Source organism: Aedes aegypti, chromosome 2 (assembly GCF_002204515.2).
Source record: "Aedes aegypti strain LVP_AGWG chromosome 2, AaegL5.0 Primary Assembly, whole genome shotgun sequence".
NCBI classification, from domain to species: domain Eukaryota; kingdom Metazoa; phylum Arthropoda; class Insecta; order Diptera; family Culicidae; genus Aedes; species Aedes aegypti.
The window spans coordinates 1395955-1417631 of record NC_035108.1 but is presented as its reverse complement, the minus strand read 5'-3'; the positions used below and the strand labels follow the sequence as shown (position 1 = coordinate 1417631).

Genomic DNA, 21677 nt, shown 5'->3' with positions numbered 1-21677 from the left:
GAATTTTCACTCAGCCAGAGAGTCCTGCATTGGTTGCATCATTCTGTGTAGTTTTTACACATGCGTTGCGTTGAGCAGGCTTAGCGTGTTGTCAAAACAAACTCTTTACCACTGTTGGAATGAAAATAAGAAAACATAAAAGTGTGAACTCTTCATCCCGCAGAGCTCGTACGCTCAGTTTGTGTGTGGGTAAAATCGCTTCTCTTTTGTAGTTGATCATTAAAAGGGGGAGAAAGACGATAAATCAAGAGCAAGAAAGAAGCCTGATTACAAGTACCAACGATCTATTGAATTGAAGACGTTTCAATAAACAATTATTAATTTGAAGTACTTTGAACAAAATCATTTACTAGCATATTTGATAAAAAAAAACAAACTGAAATAATATTATATATACATTTATACTCGGCTGTGAAAATCTCGGTTTCCCGATTTTATCCGAGACTCAGCTAACAAATTGCCTGATTGCTTAGCAACGGAACACGATTTACTGATATTCGGCTTTTATTTGCTGAGATTCCAGGAAATTTGTTTGCCGACTACTCGGCTGTGCGGATCTCGGTTAAAATTAGCCGAGATTCGGCATTCTAAATTAAGTGTGTATAATCAGGCTAGAAAACTTCAAATGTATTTATTCAAATATATTATTCGCACAGTTGAAAACCGGAATTTTTGACACGCGAAAAACGAATTTTCTTCAAACCTATGCTTCGGAACTACGTCGGGCAAGGTGCGCTGGGTAGTCCACCAAATCCGCCTGCCAGCGCACTATGCCCGACGTTAGGTTCAACGCATAGAATTTGAGAAAAATCTATTGACGCGTGTCGATGATTCCGGTTTCCAACTGGAGTCGCGATATTTAACTTAACGATGATCAAATAACATCCTGATATGTAGATCTCTAGGCTTAAAAGCGTGATTCCATAGAATCTCAATAGGTTTCAATAGTAAACTACAATTTTTCATCAATTCACAGAAGTTCTCAAGATGCTTCCTAAGCGTTGTTAGAAGCTTCCAATGGTTACCAGCGATTTATGAAAAGGTTTTTTTTTAACTTCAAAGATATGCAGGGAGTTCAATTGGGCCACATGATATTCCACATGGGTTGTCAGGAAGGTTTCAAAAGCATCGGCAAACGCTAATGAATTCTAGGGATCACCTTATTTTTTATCATTGTTTTTTTTTTATTTACATTACCCCACCAAATAATTTGTAAAAAGTTTCCAAGAAAATAAACTGGTAACTTATAAATGTATAAACATTCAGTATTCTAAGAAATCACGTGATCAAATTGCCTTAGAGTTGGCAATCAATTCAGAACTCAATACATGTATACATATCAAATTGTTGATGTCAAATAGATAAATTCCATTAGAAATGCTGTCTAGGAATCGCTATATTAAATCAAATATCAGCTATGAAGACAGAAATCCAGATTAATAAAACACAAATATTTACGAGAATAACTTACGATATAAAACTTGCTAAACAAAACCTCGTTAACCCGTATTACTCAAAGAGTGACGTTCCTTTATCAAGAGCAAAGGGAAAATTATAAAATTAATAACTAATTGTAGGTTCTGAAATTTGTGTACAGGTCGGACTCGGTTATCCGGAGTATCAATTTTTTTCACTCCGGATAATCGAATCACTAAGAAAGAAATCAAAATCAAAAAACTAAAAAACAAGAGTATCGAAAAACATACTCCGGATAATCTAGTCTAAAATTCCGGATAATCGAGTGGCCAGATAAACGAGTCTCCGGATAATCGAGTCCGACCTGTATTTATCATTACAGTAAACCCTTCATGAAAGGACCACCATAGCAATCATGAATTTTGTTTCGAGTATTTATTTTTACAACCTTTGGAAACCTTTTTGGAGTTCCTGAAATCGTTTGAAAATTTTGTTAAAACCTCGGAGACCATTTAAGAGTTCTCTGAACATTAATACTCTTTGAGAGAACTTTTTGGGTATCCTTGCAAATTTCTAGAGATCCCCTGGAATAACTGTGAATCTTTCATAAATTACAGAGAACCTCTGAACCTCCAAGAACCGTTTGTGAATCCACAAAAACTTTTTGGAAAATTTCTAGGACGCTTTGGGAATCACTGTGAACCTTGCAAACCGATTTAACGTATGAATGTTGTTCTTTCTCAGACCCTCCAACCCCATTCTTATGATTACTTTGTGAAAGTTTTTCTATACTTTTTTATCAGGCTAGCTGTTCTAAAATCTTACGTGATTCTTTATATTTATTAGCTGTTCAGACTAAAACATTTGGAGCATAAACCATCCAAGTTAATAATTCTGCATTGCATAAAGGTTATACCAGAAGGCAAATCGTTCCTCGTTGAAACCTTCCAAGTAGTTGGTCTTCACAGGGTAACGTGGGTCTTCCGAATTGGTGAATTGCAATATTGGACAACTCTCGGTGGTACACAGTGGTTCAGTGATGCTATAATTGTTAAAACTGTAAGTTGCCTATTTGCGTTGAAAACCCATAGTTCAATCCATCTTACCCATTGGTTGCGAACTGCACGAAATAGTCGACGAGAGTTTTCGCCATGTACCATGAAGGGGTTTCCGGCGCATAATCGGGGATTAATGTCGAAGGACGAAAGAGGAAGTTCAGGTCGTCCGCGTGACAAACTCCGAAATCAGCATACGTTTGCGTGTAGATGTAAGACCGCGAGAAGCGTCCCTTGAAATTGAAGTAATAAAGACTCAACGGTGCCTTGGGGGTTGTGCTCTTGTAATGCAAATACTGTTTGATGCTCCATAGAAGATAGAAGATAGAAGATAGAAGATAGAAGATAGAAGATAGAAGATAGAAGATAGAAGATAGAAGATAGAAGATAGAAGATAGAAGATAGAAGATAGAAGATAGAAGATAGAAGATAGAAGATAGAAGATAGAAGATAGAAGATAGAAGAGATAGAAGATAGAAGATAGAAGATAGAAGATAGAAGATAGAAGATAGAAGATAGAAGATAGAAGATAGAAGATAGAAGATAGAAGATAGAAGAGATAGAAGATAGAAGATAGAAGATAGAAGATAGAAGATAGAAGATAGAAGATAGAAGATAGAAGATAGAAGATAGAAGATAGAAGATAGAAGATAGAAGATAGAAGATAGAAGATAGAAGATAGAAGATAGAAGATAGAAGATAGAAGATAGAAGATAGAAGATAGAAGATAGAAGATAGAAGATAGAAGATAGAAGATAGAAGATAGAAGATAGAAGATAGAAGATAGAAGATAGAAGATAGAAGATAGAAGATAGAAGATAGAAGATAGAAGATAGAAGATAGAAGATAGAAGATAGAAGATAGAAGATAGAAGATAGAAGATAGAAGATAGAAGATAGAAGATAGAAGATAGAAGATAGAAGATAGAAGATAGAGAAGAAGAAAAAGATAGAAGATAGAAGATAGAAGATAGAAGATAGAAGATAGAAGATAGAAGATAGAAGATAGAAGATAGAAGATAGAAGATAGAAGATAGAAGATAGAAGATAGAAGATAGAAGATAGAAGATAGAAGATAGAAGATAGAAGATAGAAGATAGAAATAGAAGATAGAAGATAGAAGATAGAAGATAGAAGATAGAAGATAGAAGATAGAGATAGAAGATAGAAGATAGAAGATAGAAGATAGAAGATAGAAGATAGAAGATAGAAGATAGAAGATAGAAGATAGAAGATAGAAGATAGAAGATAGAAGATAGAAGATAGAAGATAGAAGATAGAAGATAGAAGATAGAAGATAGAAGATAGAAGATAGAAGATAGAAGATAGAAGATAGAAGATAGAAGATAGAAGATAGAAGATAGAAGATAGAAGATAGAAGATAGAAGATAGAAGATAGAAGATAGAAGATAGAAGATAGAAGATAGAAGATAGAAGATAGAAGATAGAAGATAGAAGATAGAAGATAGAAGATAGAAGATAGAAGATAGAAGATAGAAGATAGAAGATAGAAGATAGAAGATAGAAGATAGAAGATAGAAGATAGAAGATAGAAGATAGAAGATAGAAGATAGAAGATAGAAGATAGAAGATAGAAGATAGAAGATAGAAGATAGAAGATAGAAGATAGAAGATAGAAGATAGAAGATAGAAGATAGAAGATAGAAGATAGAAGATAGAAGATAGAAGATAGAAGATAGAAGATAGAAGATAGAAGATAGAAGATAGAAGATAGAAGATAGAAGATAGAAGATAAAGATAGAAGATAGAAGATAGAAGATAGAAGATAGAAGATAAAAGATAGAAGATAGAAGATAGAAGATAGAAGATAGAAGATAGAAGATAGAAGATAGAAGATAGAAGATAGAAGATAGAAATAGAAGATAGGATAGAAGATAGAAGATAGAAGATAAAGATAGAAGATAGAAGATAGAAGATAGAAGATAGAAGATAGAAATAGAAGATAGAAGATAGAAGATAGAAGATAGAAGATAGAAGATAGAAGATAGAAGATAGAAGATAGAAGATAGAAGATAGAAGATAGAAGATAGAAGATAGAAGATAGAAGATAGAAGATAGAAGATAGAAGATAGAAGATAGAAGATAGAAGATAGAAGATAGAAGATAGAAGAAGAAGAAGATAGAAGATAGAAGATAGAAGATAGAAGATAGAAGATAGAATAGAAGATAGAAGATAGAAGATAGAAGATAGAAGATAGAAGATAGAAGATAGAAGATAGAAGATAGAAGATAGAAGATAGAAGATAGAAGATAGAAGATAGAAGATAGAAGATAGAAGATAGAAGATAGAAGATAGAAGATAGAAGATAGAAGATAGAAGATAGAAGATAGAAGATAGAAGATAGAAGATAGAAGATAGAAGATAGAAGATAGAAGATAGAAGATAGAAGATAGAAGATAGAAGATAGAAGATAGAAGATAGAAGATAGAAGATAGAAGATAGAAGATAGAAGATAGAAGATAGAAGATAGAAGATAGAAGATAGAAGATAGAAGATAGAAGATAGAAGATAGAAGATAGAAGATAGAAGATAGAAGATAGAAGATAGAAGATAGAAGATAGAAGATAGAAGATAGAAGATAGAAGATAGAAGATAGAAGATAGAAGATAGAAGATAGAAGATAGAAGATAGAAGATAGAAGATAGAAGATAGAAGATAGAAGATAGAAGATAGAAGATAGAAGATAGAAGATAGAAGATAGAAGATAGAAGATAGAAGATAGAAGATAGAAGATAGAAGATAGAAGATAGAAGATAGAAGATAGAAGATAGAAGATAGAAGATAGAAGATAGAAGATAGAAGATAGAAGATAGAAGATAGAAGATAGAAGATAGAAGATAGAAGATAGAAGATAGAAGATAGAAGATAGAAGATAGAAGATAGAAGATAGAAGATAGATAGAAGATAGAAGATAGAAGATAGAAAGATAGAAGATAGAAGATAGAAGATAGAAGATAGAAGATAGAAGATAGAAGATAGAAGATAGAAGATAGAAGATAGAAGATAGAAGATAGAAGATAGAAGATAGAAAATAGAAGATAGAAGATAGAAGATAGAAGATAGAAGATAGAAGATAGAAGATAGAAGATAGAAGATAGAAGATAGAAGATAGAAGATAGAAGATAGAAGATAGAAGATAGAAGATAAAGATAGAAGATAGAAGATAGAAGATAGAAGATAGAAGATAGAAGATAGAAGATAGAAGATAGAAGATAGAAGATAGAAGATAGAAGATAGAAGATAGAAGATAGAAGATAGAAGATAGAAGATAGAAGATAGAAGATAGAAGATAGAAGATAGAAGATAGAAGATAGAAGATAGAAGATAGAAGATAGAAGATAGAAGATAGAAGATAGAAGATAGAAGATAGAAGATAGAAGATAGAAGATAGAAGATAGAAGATAGAAGATAGAAGATAGAAGATAGAAGATAGAAGATAGAAGATAGAAGATAGAAGATAGAAGATAGAAGATAGAAGATAGAAGATAGAAGATAGAAGATAGAAGATAGAAGATAGAAGATAGAAGATAGAAGATAGAAGATAGAAGATAGAAGATAGAAGATAGAAGATAGAAGATAGAAGATAGAAGATAGAAGATAGAAGATAGAAGATAGAAGATAGAAGATAGAAGATAGAAGATAGAAGATAGAAGATAGAAGATAGAAGATAGAAGATAGAAGATAGAAGATAGAAGATAGAAGATAGAAGATAGAAGATAGAAGATAGAAGATAGAAGATAGAAGATAGAAGATAGAAGATAGAAGATAGAAGATAGAAGATAGAAGATAGAAGATAGAAGATAGAAGATAGAAGATAGAAGATAGAAGATAGAAGATAGAGATAGAAGATAGAAGATAGAAGATAGAAGATAGAAGATAGAAGATAGAAGATAGAAGATAGAAGATAGAAGATAGAAGATAGAAGATAGAAGATAGAAGATAGAAGATAGAAGATAGAAGATAGAAGATAGAAGATAGAAATAGAAGATAGAAGATAGAAGATAGAAGATAGAAGATAGAAGATAGAAGATAGAAGATAGAAGATAGAAGATAGAAGATAGAAGATAGAAGATAGAAGATAGAAGATAGAAGATAGAAGATAGAAGATAGAAGATAGAAGATAGAAGATAGAAGATAGAAGATAGAAGATAGAAGATAGAAGATAGAAGATAGAAGAAGAATAGAAGATAGAAGATAGAAGATAGAAGATAGAAGATAGAAGATAGAAGATAGAAGATAGAAGATAGAAGATAGAAGATAGAAGATAGAAGATAGAAGATAGAAGATAGAAGATAGAAGATAGAAGATAGAAGATAGAAGATAGAAGATAGAAGATAGAAGATAGAAGATAGAAGATAGAAGATAGAAGATAGAAGATAGAAGATAGAAGATAGAAGATAGAAGATAGAAGATAGAAGATAGAAGATAGAAGATAGAAGATAGAAGATAGAAGATAGAAGATAGAAGATAGAAGATAGAAGATAGAAGATAGAAGATAGAAGATAGAAGATAGAAGATAGAAGATAGAAGATAGAAGATAGAAGATAGAAGATAGAAGATAGAAGATAGAAGATAGAAGATAGAAGATAGAATAGAAGATAGAGATAGAAGATAGAAGATAGAAGATAGAAGATAGAAGATAGAAGATAGAAGATAGAAGATAGAAGATAGAAGATAGAAGATAGAGATAGAAGATAGAAGATAGAAGATAGAAGATAGAAGATAGAAGATAGAAGATAGAAGATAGAAGATAGAAGATAGAAGATAGAAGATAGAAGATAGAAGATAGAAGATAGAAGATAGAAGATAGAAGATAGAAGATAGAAGATAGAAAGATAGAAGAATAGAAGATAGAAGATAGAAGAAGAAGATAGAAGATAGAAGATAGAAGATAAAGATAGAAGATAGAAGATAGAAGATAGAAGATAGAAGATAGAAGATAGAAGATAGAAGATAGAAGATAGAAGATAGAAGATAGAAGATAGAGATAGAGATAGAAGATAGAGATAGAAGATAGAAGATAGAAGATAGAAGATAGAAGATAGAAGATAGAAGATAGAGATAGAAGATAGAAGATAGAAGATAGAAGATAGAGATAGAAGATAGAAGATAGAAGATAGAAGATAGAAGATAGAAGATAGAAGATAGAAGATAGAAGATAGAAGATAGAAGATAGAAGATAGAAGATAGAAGATAAAGATAGAAGATAGAAGATAGAAGATAGAAGATAGAAGATAGAAAGATAGAAGATAGAAGAATAGAAGATAGAAGATAGAAGATAGAAGATAGAAGATAGAAGATAGAAGATAGAAGATAGAAGATAGAAGATAGAAGATAGAAGATAGAAGATAGAAGATAGAAGATAGAAGATAGAAGATAGAAGATAGAAGATAGAAGATAGAAGATAGAAGATAGAAGATAGAAGATAGAAGATAGAAGATAGAAGATAGAAGATAGAAGATAGAAGATAGAAGATAGAGATAGAAGATAGAAGATAGAAGATAGAAGATAGAAGATAGAAGATAGAAGATAGAAGATAGAAGATAGAAGATAGAAGATAGAAGATAGAAGATAGAAGATAGAAGATAGAAGATAGAAGATAGAAGATAGAAGATAGAAGATAGAAGATAGAAGATAGAAGATAGAAGATAGAAGATAGAAGATAGAAGATAGAAGATAGAAGATAGAAGATAGAAGATAGAAGATAGAAGATAGAAGATAGAAGATAGAAGATAGAAGATAGAAGATAGAAGATAGAAGATAGAAGATAAAGATAGAAGATAGAAGATAGAAGATAGAAGATAGAAGATAGAAGATAGAAGATAGAAGATAGAAGATAGAAGATAGAAGATAGAAGATAGAAGATAGAAGATAGAAGATAGAAGAGAAGAAGATAGAAGATAGAAGATAGAAGATAGAAGATAGAAGATAGAAGATAGAAGATAGAAGATCAGAAGATAGAAAGATAGAAGTGTAGAAGATAGAAGATAGAAAGATAGAAGATAGAGGATGATTAGAAGATTAGGAAGATAGAAGATAGAAGATAGAAGATAGAAGATAGAAGATAAGAAGATAGAAGATAGAAGATTAGAGGAATAGAAGATAGAAGATAGAAGATAGAAGATAGGAAGATAGAAATAGAAGATAGAAGATAGGAAGATAGAAGATAGAAGGATAGAAGATAGAAGATAGAGGAATAGGACGATATAAGATTAGAAGATAAGAAGATAGAAGATAGAAAAGAAATAAGATAGAGAAGGATAGAAGATAGAGATAGAAGATCAGAGATTAGAGAATAGAAAGATAGAAGATAGAGATAGAAGATAGAAGATAGAAGATAGAGGAATAGAAGATGAAAGATAGAAGATAGAAGATAGAAGATAGCAAGATAGAAGATAGAAGATAGAAGATAGAAGATAGAGATAGAAGATAGAGATAGAAGATAGAAGATAGAAGATAAGAAAGATAGAAGATAGAAGATAGAAGATGAAGATAGAAGATAGAAGATAGAAGATAGAAGATAGAAGATAGAAGATAGAAGATAGAAGATAGAAGATAGAAGATAGAAGATAGAAGATAGAAGATAGAGAGATAGAAGATAGAGATAGAAGATAGAAGATAGAAGATAGAAGATAGAAGATAGAAGATAGAGGATAGAAGATAAAAGATAGAAGATTAGAAGATAGAGATAGAAGATAGAAGATAGAAGATAGAAAGATAGAAGATAGAAGATAGAAGATAGAGAGATAGAAGATAGAGATAGAAGATAGAAGATAGAAATAGAAGATAGAAGATAGAAGATAGAAGATAGAAGATAGAAGATAGAAGATAGAGATAGAAGATAGAAGATAGAGATAGAAGATAGAAGATAGAAGGATAGAAGATAGAAGAATAGAAGATAGAAGATAGGAAGATAGAAGATAGAAAGATAGAAAGATAGAGATAGAAGATAGAAGATAGAGGATAGAAGATAAAATGATAGAAGATAGAAGATAGAAGATAGAAGATAGAAGAGATAGAAGATAGAAGATAGAAGATAGAAAGATAGAAAATAGAAGATGAGGATAGAAGATAAAAGATAGAAGATAGAAGATAGAAAATAGAAGATAGAAGATAGAAGATAGAAGATAGAAGATAGAAGATAGAAGATAGAAGATAGAAGATAGAAGATAGAAGGATAGAAGAAAAATAGAAGATAGAAGATAAGAAAAGATAGAAGATAGAAGATAAAGAAGAAGAAGAAATAGAAGATAGAAGATAGAAGATAGAAGATAGAAGATAGAAGATAGACGATAGAAGATAGAAGAAGAAATAGAAGATAGAAATAGAAGATAGAAGATATAGAAGATAGAAGATAGAAGATAGAAGTATAGAAGATTAGAAAGATAGAAGATAGAAGATAGAAGATAGAAGATAGAAGATAGAAGATAGAAGATAGAAGATAGAGATAGAAGATAGAAGATAGAAGATAGAAGATAGAGATAGAAGATAGAAGATAGAAGATAGAAGATAGAAGATAGAAGATAGAAGATAGAAGATAGAAGATAGAAGATAGAAGATAGAAGATAGAAGATAGAAGATAGAAGATAGAAGATAGAAGATAGAAGATAGAAGATAGAAGATTAGAAGATAGAAGATAGAAGATAGGAAGAATAGAAGATAGAGATAGAAGATAGAAGAATAAGAAGATAGAAGATAGAAGATAGAAGATAGAAGATAGAAGATAGAAGATAGAAGATAGAAGATAGGAAGATAGAAGATAGAAGATAAGAAAGATAGAAGATTAGAAGATAGAAGATAGAAGATAGAAGATAGAAGATAAAAAGATAGAAGATGAGATAGAGATAGAAGATAGAAGATAGAAGATTAGAAGATAGAAGATAGAGATAGAAGATAGAAGATAGAAGATAGAAGATAGAAGATAGAAGATAGAAGATAGAGGATAGAAGATAAGATAGAAGCATAGAAGATAGAAAGATAGAAGATAGAAGGATAAGAAGATAGAAGAGTTAGAAGATAGAAGGATAGAAGATAGAAGATAGAAGATAGAAGATAGAAGATAGAAAGATAGAAGATAGAAAAAGAAATAAAAGATAGAAGATAGAAGATAGAAGATAGAAGATAGAAAGAATAAAGATAGAGATAGAAGATAGAAGATAGAAGATAGAAGAAGAAGATAGAAGATAGAAGAAAAAAAGATAGAAGATAGAAGATAGAAGATAGAAGATAGAAGATAGAAGATAGAAGATAGAAGATAGAAGATAGAAGATAGAAGATAGAAGATAGAAGATAGAAGATAGAAGATAGAAGATAGAAGATAGAAGATAGAAAATAGAAGATAGAAGATAGAAGATAGAAGATAGAAGATAGAAGATAGAAGATAGAAGATAGAAGATAGAAGATAGAAGATAGAAGATAGTGTTTTTATTCTGCTACAAGAGTTCAAATCAGCAACACTATGATGGTAAAGTTTGTGTTTCATGTGAAGTCTTTATTTGTACTAACTTTTCGACAAATTTTAAGTCTTTAAATTCTGCTCATTTTATTTCTATTCCAAATTAAACTATTTTTCTCTTGAAAACTACTTTTATTGTATCTTAAAAATTATTTCTCCTACTAACTTGAACTTTTTTAGAGGCGTCATATTGATGATGCTATTGAAGTAAAAAATATTTTTGAGAATAAAAATATACTGATTGTTTAACATTGAGATACAATGCATTCCATCACGGAAATTCCAGGATTTTAGTGATATCATGAATTATTCCCCGGGATACAAGGAATCCCTTATTTTCCAAAATCCCTTTGTCCTGGGATCGCCTGACATGGACATTTATCTAAACCGCATAGGTCCTATGCATATATATGGGGATTTTTTTTTTATTATCGTACAAATTGGGCCGAAGGGTCTCAGATTTTCATGAAACTTTTTCCACAGGCAGGGCTCATGGATATATGAATAAAAAAAAATTGAGAAAAATTCATGGTCGCCTATTTTTCCGGAAAACTCAGGTGGAAATTTTTTGTTTTCCCTTGACACTACTCACTTTGAAAAATCATAACTCAAGAACGAAGCATCGTAGAAACAAAGTTTTTATATGAAAATTTAAGCAAATTTTCTCAAAAATCCAAAAAAAATATGAATTGGAAAAAGTTTACCACAAAATTTTCCACCGTTGGGAAAATTCGTAAAGAAAAGCCGGAAAAAACTATGCTCGAACTCGTGGAAAATTTTCAAAAAAATATTTTCGAGAAGGTAATTTCATAAGCTTTAATCACTGAAATTTTTTGAATGCACTTTTTTTCATTTTTGAGTTATGGCCAATTTTGTGAAAAATCTCCAGAGCCCGGGTAGAGGAAAATAGTAAAAGAATAACAAAATTTACCGTTAAAATAGAAAGTTTGAATAGCAAAATTTGTTCTTTGTTTGTTTGAAATAAGAGATAAAATAACAAAAATAATAACTAACTTTATATGGCATAAAAACTAAATAATATCATATTTTGCCAGTGTAATAACAAAATAATAGCAAAAATATAGGAAACCGTAAATATCAAAATATGTTATTATTTTGATATTGATAACAAAATAATAACAAAATAAGTTATTCACGAGTAGATCAAAATAACGGTAATTTTAGTTGTTTAACTTCAATATCTAAATTTAGCATGATTAAAAAATGAACTTTTAGCTTTGCTGCTAAAAAACTTTTGCTTTTTGAATCTTTAATGAATTTCATACGAATAGTAAAATGAGCTATTGCAGCAAAATTTGATATTGGTTTGTTCTCATGAATTATATAAAATTTAGTTTTCAAGTATCAAAATAATGACATATTTTTTTATGATGGCGATATTTATTATTCTTTAGATATTTGATGTTTTTTGTATATTTGCACGAATAACAAATTTTACAATGATAGTATATTTTGTTATTGATTAGTTTTTACATGACTTCCAAGTATAGCATATCAATGACAAATTTTGCTATGATAGTATATTTTGCTATTGATGAGATATTTAATGTCATATATTAATAACATAATAATGGTTAAACTAGATGTGATTGCAAAATTTGTTCTTATTTTACCATTATTTTGTTATTCACCTCTACCCGGGATGTGCCATATAAGACTTTTCTTTGAAAAATCATAACTCAAGAACGAAACATTGTAGAAACAAAGTTTTTATATGAAAATTTAAGCAAATTTTCTCAGAAATCCAAAAAAAACATATGAACTGGAAAAAGTTTTCCACAAAATTTTCCACCGTTAGGGAAATTCGTAAAGAAAAGCTGGAAAATCTATGCCCGAACTCGCGGAAAATTTTTATTAAAATATTGTTGAGAAGGAAACTTTATAAACTTCAATTCTAGTAACTTTTAGGATGTACTTTTTTTGTTCCTGAGTTATGGTCAATTTTGTGAAAAATGACCTTATTAGCCTTTTCTTTGAAAACCCATATTTCAATCGAAGCATCAGAAAAACAAGGTTTTTTTTTATCAAAGCAATTGCAAATTTTCTAAAAGATCTGAAAGAAACGATATGGGATTGGTTTTAATGAAGTATAAGTCGGATTGGATTATATTTTTCATGAAACATTACACCGTTAAGCAAAGCTGAAAAAACTGTTTCTTTTCCATTCCAAGGGATTTTTTATTTTCTTTGGAACAAATAAGATTCTTTTTGTATTTTTCTTTAATTTTATTTATTCAATTATTCAGTACATAACTTACATTTTATCTTAAAACTATCTATTTTTTCAACCGGGAAGATTGCCTTTGGTTGCTACCACCAGAAAATTTTCGTTTCTTTGTAGTATTAAGAACAAAGCATGCTGTATTTTCTTGGTTATCATGGGCATCTGAGAATTCACTCGCAAAAATGCTTCGTTCGTCTTTTGGAATAAATGAATGATATTTTTTGTTCCAGGAATTGGAACAAGGTTAGAAAATCTCTCTTGAAGTAATTTTTCAGCCTCTGAATAGTCATTTTCAGTTGCATAGATGAATTCCCAATCTTTTTAAAATTGCTCTTTCACCTTTTGCGACACAGCCCAGTCAAAAAATTGTTTGGCGTTATTAATTTCCGCTGACTTTCTAATACTAGCATCTCTAGCCATTCGCTCAATATTGCCACCGATACCATTACATGGACCTTTTCCATGTGAGGTTGGGAAAAAGTGCCATTCTGGTCTAATTTTAAAATCATTTTCATGGTTGCATACATTTTTGAAATTTGATTTATTTTTGTACTCCTCTCCGCAACCATCAGAAAGATAAATGATTTTTTCAAGCTCAGGAAATTTATTTTTCAATCTTGAAATTAGTTTTGTTTGAAAAGCATAAACTGATGTCGTGTTATGCTTTTTTATGTCAGCAATTACAACAAAATTTAAGACTTTGATCGAAGATTTGTCTTTGTAATAAATTACAAATGGATGTATTGTTACTTGAGGTCGTACAAAGTAATGGCTTTGAATGGAATCTTGTATCACGCACGAATAATTTTCCGCAAAATCCATCTGGCACATTATTTCTTTGTTTTCAACTAGTGATTCTTTTTTAGCTCTTATAAATTTATTTTGTTTATCTAATTTGAATTGATGCACAAGAAACTTCTCTGTGAGATTTTTCAAGTTTTCTATAAAATCATTTACATTTTCCTCTTTGTTTCACAACGAGGAGAAATAATCCAAAAACAATACTTAACTTCTTCAACGTTGTTTTCATCTAAGCGATTGGCAACAAAATCTAATTTCTTTAATTTACAATCCTCACAGGACCTCAAGTAACAATCATCTGTACTATCTGGACTTATCATTTGACTAGTCAAAAAGTTGTTAAGTTTTTTTTCTGTATTATGAACTTCAAAGCAATTAGTTTTTTTCAATGCATCAACCATGAATTTCATATTCTCATGTATCATGCAAACACAAACATTCATGGCCGATGAATCCTTTGTATAAACACATTGTTTTGGTTTAAGTTTCCAGAACGATGTGAATGAGACAGATTCCTGTTCACTCTTACAGGTTTCCAAATATTGTTTATATAAAGTATCCAAAGGGTCAAGCAAGAGGCGTTTTTGAATATTTTGGCGCACTCCATTGGGTAACTTAATAGATATGGTATCTTTCAAGCCAGGAAATGGCCGACTGATATCATCCCTTAGGTAAAAATTTGAAACTATGTCTTGGACATCTGATCCATGCGAGGGTCGTCCTACTTTTGAAAGTGGTTGAATCCCTAAATTGTATTTTTTTGATTCAGTTATAACGTGTTGAGACACGTCAAAATGAGCTTTAACTTTGGCATATGACCAATTCCTAGGAAGTAATTTTAGAAGTTCAATTTGCTTGTCAGGTTCGGCTTTTGTAACAGCTGAGTTCAAATTTAATAAAACGGAATTAAAATCCTCTGTAACAATATTAGGCGGAAACCTAGTCTTTATTTTACTCAAAATTTGATTGAACATTTCGTCCATAGAAGCATTGCGATAGTTACTACTAGAAGCATCCAAACGTGAAGATTTTTCTTGAAAAGAAATTTCCAAGAATTTAGCAAGCTCTTGTATTTTTTGTACATTATTTATAGAACCAACTGACTCACCCGAGGAAGGAGTTTCCTTTGGCGACGCCAACGAAGATAGTGGTGAAACTTGTTCCTCAAACGCCATTGCTTCTGGAAGATCCGTTACGAGAGCCTTCTGGTCACCGGTAATGGAGCACTTCACGCAAATTTTCATCTTTTCCGTAATCCACCGAACTCCATTCGAATGAAGCTTACTGATGAGGCCTTGGCTGATCGATCGTAGATTTGTCCTTACTGATTTGTGGCCGTCCAGTCCGAAGGGGTTACAGCATAAAGAATTGTATTCGTAGTATTGAACTTTGTCCATTTCAACAGCTTCGGGAAAACTTGTTTCACTTTCCAAAAATTAATAACGAGGAATATACAGCTGATAGACAACACTTGCACTTTCTCACTGCTCTTTGTTAGTTTTTGGTAAATTTATGATTCTCAAGCCATTTCAACGCTTTAAACTTGAATTGGTAAATACCTATTTGTCATATTGTCTACCCATTTATTTAACTGTCAATTTTGTAGTTACATAACAGGAAAAAATTGCCTACATTCTGATTGAAGAAAACTTTGTTTCTATGTAGTTTCGTTCTCAAGAAATTTTGTTTATGAAATTTGTAAATATATGGTTCAAACAGCTCATCCTAGCAATATTTGATCATGTTTTAGGAACGAAAAATGAGCGTATTGAAAAATATTGTAGGATTGGATCTTATTGATCGCTCTTTTCAAATATACTTTGTTTGAAAGCTGGAATAGCTAATCGGGTTTTCATTATTTGTTTTCATAAACAGTGAAAAATGTCCTGGGAAACTGATTCCATTTCAAAAATTTCATATTTTTGAAATAATTTGAATCCGGTTCGACAAGTCATGATGAGTCTTGAGTCATGATTTTTAAACGAAAAGGCATGTATGGCAAATCTTTGCATTTTTTACAAAACTGACCATAGATCAGGAACTAAAGGAAAGTACATCCTAAAAGTTACCAGAATTGAAGTTTATAAAGTTTCTTTCTTAAAAATATTTTATTAAAAAATTTCCGCGAGTTCGGCATAGCTTTTATTTATGAATTTCCCCAACGGTGGAAAATTTTGTGGAAAACTTTTTCCAGTTCATATTTTTTTTGGATTTCTGAGAAAATTTTCTCAAATTTTCATATAAAAACTTTGTTTCTACAATGTTTCGTTCTTGAGTTATGATTTTTCAAAGAAAAGCTTATATGGCACATCTGGACATTTTTCACAAAATTGGTCATAACTCAAAAACGAAAAAAAAGTGCATTCCAAAAATTTCAGTGATTAAATCTTATAAAATTACCTTCTCGAAAATATTTTTTTGAAAATTTTTCACGAGTTTGGGCATAGTTTTTCCGGCTTTTCTTTACGAATTTTCCCAACGGTGGAAAATTTTGTGGAAAACTTTTTCCAGTTCATTTTTTCTTTGATTTTTGAAAAAATTTGCTTAAATTTTCATATAAAAACTTTGTTTCTACGATGCTTCGTTCTTGAGTTATGATTTTTCAAAGTAAGTAGTGTCAAGGGAAAACAAAAAAATTCCACCTGAGTTTTCCGGAAAAATAGGCGACCCTGAATTTTTCTCAATTTTTTTTTATTCATATATCCATGAGCCATGCCTGTGGAAAAAGTTTCATGAAAATCTGAGACCCTTCGGCCCAAACCCGTACGGTAATAAAAAAAATCCCCATATGCGTCCTGCATGGGGAGATTGCTGTATCAACATGAAGTTTGTCGAGCGACACCAGGTGCGTAAGCGTAGCTTCAAACGTGACAATTGTTTCAATACGTTCTACCGATAAAATGTTGCCAAGCGTAGTTCTAACCTTCACTCATCGTTTGTCCTACGCGGAGTTAAGATGGTTCCGCCGACGGTGTTTTACATAGTTCTCGTTGCCATATCGCTAACTGCTTCGTCATTCGCCAATAGTGCATCCTACTCGACAGGTAGTGAATTTCGTGAATACGCTAAATATCCACCACAGCCATTTGTACGCATCGCAGACGGTTGCCTATATGGGACTTACAAGGATGGACTCGAAAGTGGTCAATTTGAGGCGTTCTTTGGGATACCGTACGCAAAGCCTCCGGTTGGAAAATTAAGGTTCAGAGTAAGTTTGGTGTGAATGAGTGATAATCAATAGTTAATATTGTAATTATACTTAGAATCCAGTGCCAGTGGAACCATGGACCGGATATTACGATGCAACGTATGAGAGAAGCAAATGTGTCCAGAAGCACGATGCTCGACCCCATTCGTTAGTGGAGGGAAACGAGGACTGCTTGTATCTGAATTTGTACAGACCAAAGGTTAGTGGAAACATTACAAATGTTAGTGAGAGTGCATCACTGCGTACTTCCAATTCTCAAACTCAACCGTTAGCCATCAGACTTGTTACAAAAATGTTAGAGAGTTCATAACACTAAAATGTTCGTTCCAGTACATCATTGATCCCCTGCCAGTTATTATCTTCATCCATGGGGGCATCTACGCATCCGGATCGGCTTCGTTTGCCGAGTTTGGACCCGAACGGCTGATGGATACCGGAAAAGTTATCGTTGTGGTAATTCAGTATCGTTTGGGAGTGTTTGGATTCCTGTCCACCGGCGATAGCAGCTCTCCAGGTAATTACGGACTCAAGGATCAAAGTATGGCACTGCGCTGGGTTCAGAACAACATTCAGAGTTTCGGAGGAGACCCGAAGCGGGTTCTTCTGGCAGGTCAATGTGCTGGGGGTGCGGCAGTTCAGATGCACATGATGTCTCCATTGAGCCGAGGAGCGTTTTCTACGGCAGTTAGCATGAGTGGTTCAGTGTTTGACTTTTGGAATTACAACATTGACCAAGCAAGATTGGCTAGGCGGCAGGCTGCTGCAGTTGGAATACGCAATGCGTTTAACATCTCCACGGATAAGTTGGTAGAAGAGCTGCGCTGGATTGATGCATATGAGTTGGGTGAGAGTGTCAATCGTCTGAAGTATTTCTATGTGCATCCAACTGGACTGTATCAACCGGTTGTTGAGCAGTACGTAACGAAGGAGACATTCCTATCAGAAGATTCAAAGGCGCTTTGGGCAGCTGGCAAATATGAACAAATACCTTGGGTTACCGGGTTCTTATCGAACGATGGAGCTGCAGATTCATTGGGCATCATTACGAACGTAACCTTATTAGAACAGCTGAATGAAAACTCACGACGATTCATACCACGACTTGCCGGAGGATATGCTCAAAATAATAGTACTCAGATGTTGAAAGACCGCTATTTCAGCGATGGGACTCATGAACGATGGTTGACAAGAGACAATTATCTGAACCTTCAAACCGTGAGTGATGTATCCTAGGTGTATGATTTTTTTTTTATATGTTCTTTTTTATAGCTCACAACGGAATCAACCGTCATATACGGAATCATAAAGAGCGTGAAACTGCATCAGGCCAAGTCCTCTAAGAAAGCGCCGATAAGCGTTTACTACTTCAATTTCCGAGGACGATACTCTCAGTCGTACGTCTATTCCTATACGAGAGCGGACTTCGGAGTTTGCCACTCCGACGAATTGTTGTATCTTTTCCGCAATACTGCTCTGGCTCCGGACTACCCAGCGGGATCGCCGGAGTTGGTAATGGCCAAGGAGCTGGTGGATTACTATGTGAAGCTAGTTTACAATGGGTAAAAGCAATAGTTTTTGATTAGGACACGAACCAATATAAATTGTAAATTTCATACTTTCCAGGATAACCGGGCCATTGTGTAGGCAGAACGATTGTCAGCTGCTAGAGTTCACCAATTCCAATAACCCGAACTCCCCAGTTGAGTTGAAACTAGTCAACGGGTTCGATGAGAATATGTTCAATTTCTGGAGCGAGTTTTATCGATTGCAAGAAATGGGAAAACACGGCGTAGCATATTAGTTGCATTCTAAATACCGATAAAAAGTCAAAATGAAATGCGTCAATGTTGTATGCGCATTGCAAATATACCTCTAATAAAAATAATAGCGATGAGCTTCGATAAAGTATTTGTTTTTAGTGCATTGTCGTTGTCGATTAAATCAATTCTTCACCAAAAAACTTATACGCAGTGTTCAAACATCCAAGCATCCCGCTAAACATACAAATTATGTATTGTTATAGGAATATCTATTTTCTATATAAATGAAAAATTGATTGGTGTTTGTATGTTACGAAATGGCTTAGGAACGGGCTATCATAATTCGAAATTTATCTCACTAAGCAGTTCGTTAGGTGCTCCGACGTGTGCCATCGGGTTGCAATTCCTGCTTCAGCCATTGAAACTTTTCGTAAGCAATGCTTCTCGACAGTACCATTGTTTAGTGATAAGTTCTACAGTCTGTGCAGCTAAATGGCTGAAGACGGTGTTGTTTGTGGGCTTCGTAGCCGTGTGGTTAGTGTCACCGAGGCATTTAGCCGCATCGTGCTAAGGAGTGTGGGTTCGATTCCCACTTCAGGCCGAAAACTTTTCGAGAGGAATGTTTTCCGACTGTGCCACTGGGCGTTGCATGCTAGTCCGTTGTCTAGTGTGGTGCTTCCTTCAAAGGGCAAAACAGCCCACTGGAAGCATTAACGTGTAGTGTCTTTGTCTTTGTCTTTAAAAAGTCTTTTATTATACTTTTTCTTCGTTTCCATACATATTTCAAGAATCAAAACAACATCGAATGAAAATGAAAAACAAATAACAGATGTATTATTATGTATAATCAAAGTCAGAATTGCGTCTTATGAAAAAGAAACAGTTTGCTATATTATGTGGTCTATTATGTCTAACAAAAAGTGTGGAAAAATAAATACTCGTTTTTTCGTACACAGCCATTTGCGCAACAAACGTTGGATTTAAAAGTGCGTTGCAGATTTTTCAGGTAGTTTACCAACACAATAAAGCAATATTGAAAAACAAATGGTAAATGTGAAAATGTTCAAGAACATACATGATATGAAAAAAATCGACTGAAAAGTAAAAATAGGAAAAAACTTATGTTCAGATCTTTTCTGTAAAAGAATGTCATAATTTTATTGTTGCGACGAGTATCACAAGATTGTTTCTGAAAAATGTGTTGTTCAAATTGCTATTGAGACTGGTGGTCGCAAATATATTCCTTGCATGTGTTGTAGACTTTGCTACCGCGACTGGTGGTCGACAATTTGTTCTTAGCATGTGCTATAGACGTTGCTAGCGCGACTGGTGGTTGCAAATTTGTCCCAAGCGATGGTGGTATACACTCGCTACCGCGACTGGTGGTTGCAAATATGTTACTAGCATGTATTGTAGACGTTGCTAGTGCGACTGGTGGTGTTCACTTGCTACCGCAACTGGTAGTCGTAAATATGTTTCTAGCATGCGTTGTAGACGTTGCTAGTGCGACTGGTGGTCGAAAATTCGTCCCAAGCAATGATTGTGTACACTTGTTTTCACGACTGGTGGTCGCAAATATGTTCCTAGCTTGTATTGTAGACGTTGATAGTGCGACTGGTGGTCGATAATTCGTATCAAGCAATGCTGGTGTACTATCGCTACCGCGACTGGTGGTCGCAAATATGTTCTTAGCATGTGCTGTTAATGTTGCTAGCGCGACTGGTGGTCGCAAATTCGTCTCAAGCAATAGTGCTACCGCGACTGGTGGTCGCATAATTATTCATAGCAAGTGTTGTTGACGTTGCTTGCGCGACTGGTGGTCGTGAATGTATCCAAAGAGTATAATATGTAAGGCCAATGATGTTTGTAGTAATTTAAATTTGCCATCAAATAGATCAAGATGTGATAAACCGAAACAAGTAAGAAAATGAAACATTAATTCGAGTGAGTATTTCCGTGAAATTACTGCGGATTATGCTAAGAAGATGAATGTCAAACGCTGACTTTACTTTGCTGAACATGCTTTGCTATCCATAATAGCAATGTCCAAAATTAGTTCGTCTTCGAGGGAGTCGTAACATAGAATTAGCTCTCAGGTTTCGGAGACAAGCACTTACCTGTTCAAGAATAGCGGGGCAGTCGACACCCCCCCCCCCCCCCCTTGTGTCAGATCAGCAACTATCATCGCGCTATTTATGTTTTGGCGTGAGTGCAGCGTTTCAATGTTTGGTAATTCGTCTAAATTGCGTCAAGAAAGTAGGCGAAGTGCGAAACGAATAAAACGACGTTTAACCGATAAATCATTTCGACGTCGATCTGATAGTGTGGGTACCATAAAGCGGAACAATATTGTAAAGTTGCATGTACAAATAAAGTATAGAAAGATTTAAGTAGTTGAAAATTCAAAATGATACCCACGTGATTAACTCGTTGAAGCATTTTACCAAACAACTAGTAGTTAAAATAGACTGGCTATTTTCTCCGAGAGAACGATAAAACAGTACTTTTCACAGGATTACCCACTATGCGATTCAATCTTGGATTCAAACTACACCATCCAACAAAGACTAAACCGTTTTGCAGTACGACAGATAGAGATATATATTTCGAAATGTGTTTGTATTAGCTAAGTCGTAGAGGTTTAATTTATAGTCGTCATCAGTTGAAATAAAGAAACGTATTCGATCTCTAGTAAAGCGGTCAGTGCTTCCCTTGA

The 21677-nt window shown here is 33.1% G+C and overlaps 2 protein-coding genes across 2 annotated transcripts; one reads left to right on the top strand and one right to left on the bottom strand.

The window, feature by feature from the left end:
• Positions 1 to 2230: 2230 nt before the first annotated feature.
• On the bottom strand, positions 2231 to 11325 carry LOC5566113. Its single transcript, XM_021843498.1, has 3 exons — positions 11318 to 11325; positions 2523 to 2777; positions 2231 to 2458 (listed from the first exon to the last, which is right to left on the bottom strand). The coding sequence occupies exons 1-3, from the start codon at positions 11323 to 11325 to the stop codon at positions 2302 to 2304; spliced, it is 420 nt and encodes a 139-aa protein (XP_021699190.1). The 3' UTR covers positions 2231 to 2301.
• Positions 11326 to 16934: 5609 nt separating this feature from the next.
• Positions 16935 to 19109, top strand: LOC5566114 (venom carboxylesterase-6). The gene is made up of 5 exons (XM_021839741.1): positions 16935 to 17201; positions 17257 to 17400; positions 17532 to 18416; positions 18471 to 18760; positions 18825 to 19109. The coding sequence occupies exons 1-5, from the start codon at positions 16950 to 16952 to the stop codon at positions 19000 to 19002; spliced, it is 1749 nt and encodes a 582-aa protein (XP_021695433.1). The 5' UTR covers positions 16935 to 16949; the 3' UTR covers positions 19003 to 19109.
• The last annotated feature ends 2568 nt before the right edge of the window (positions 19110 to 21677 follow it).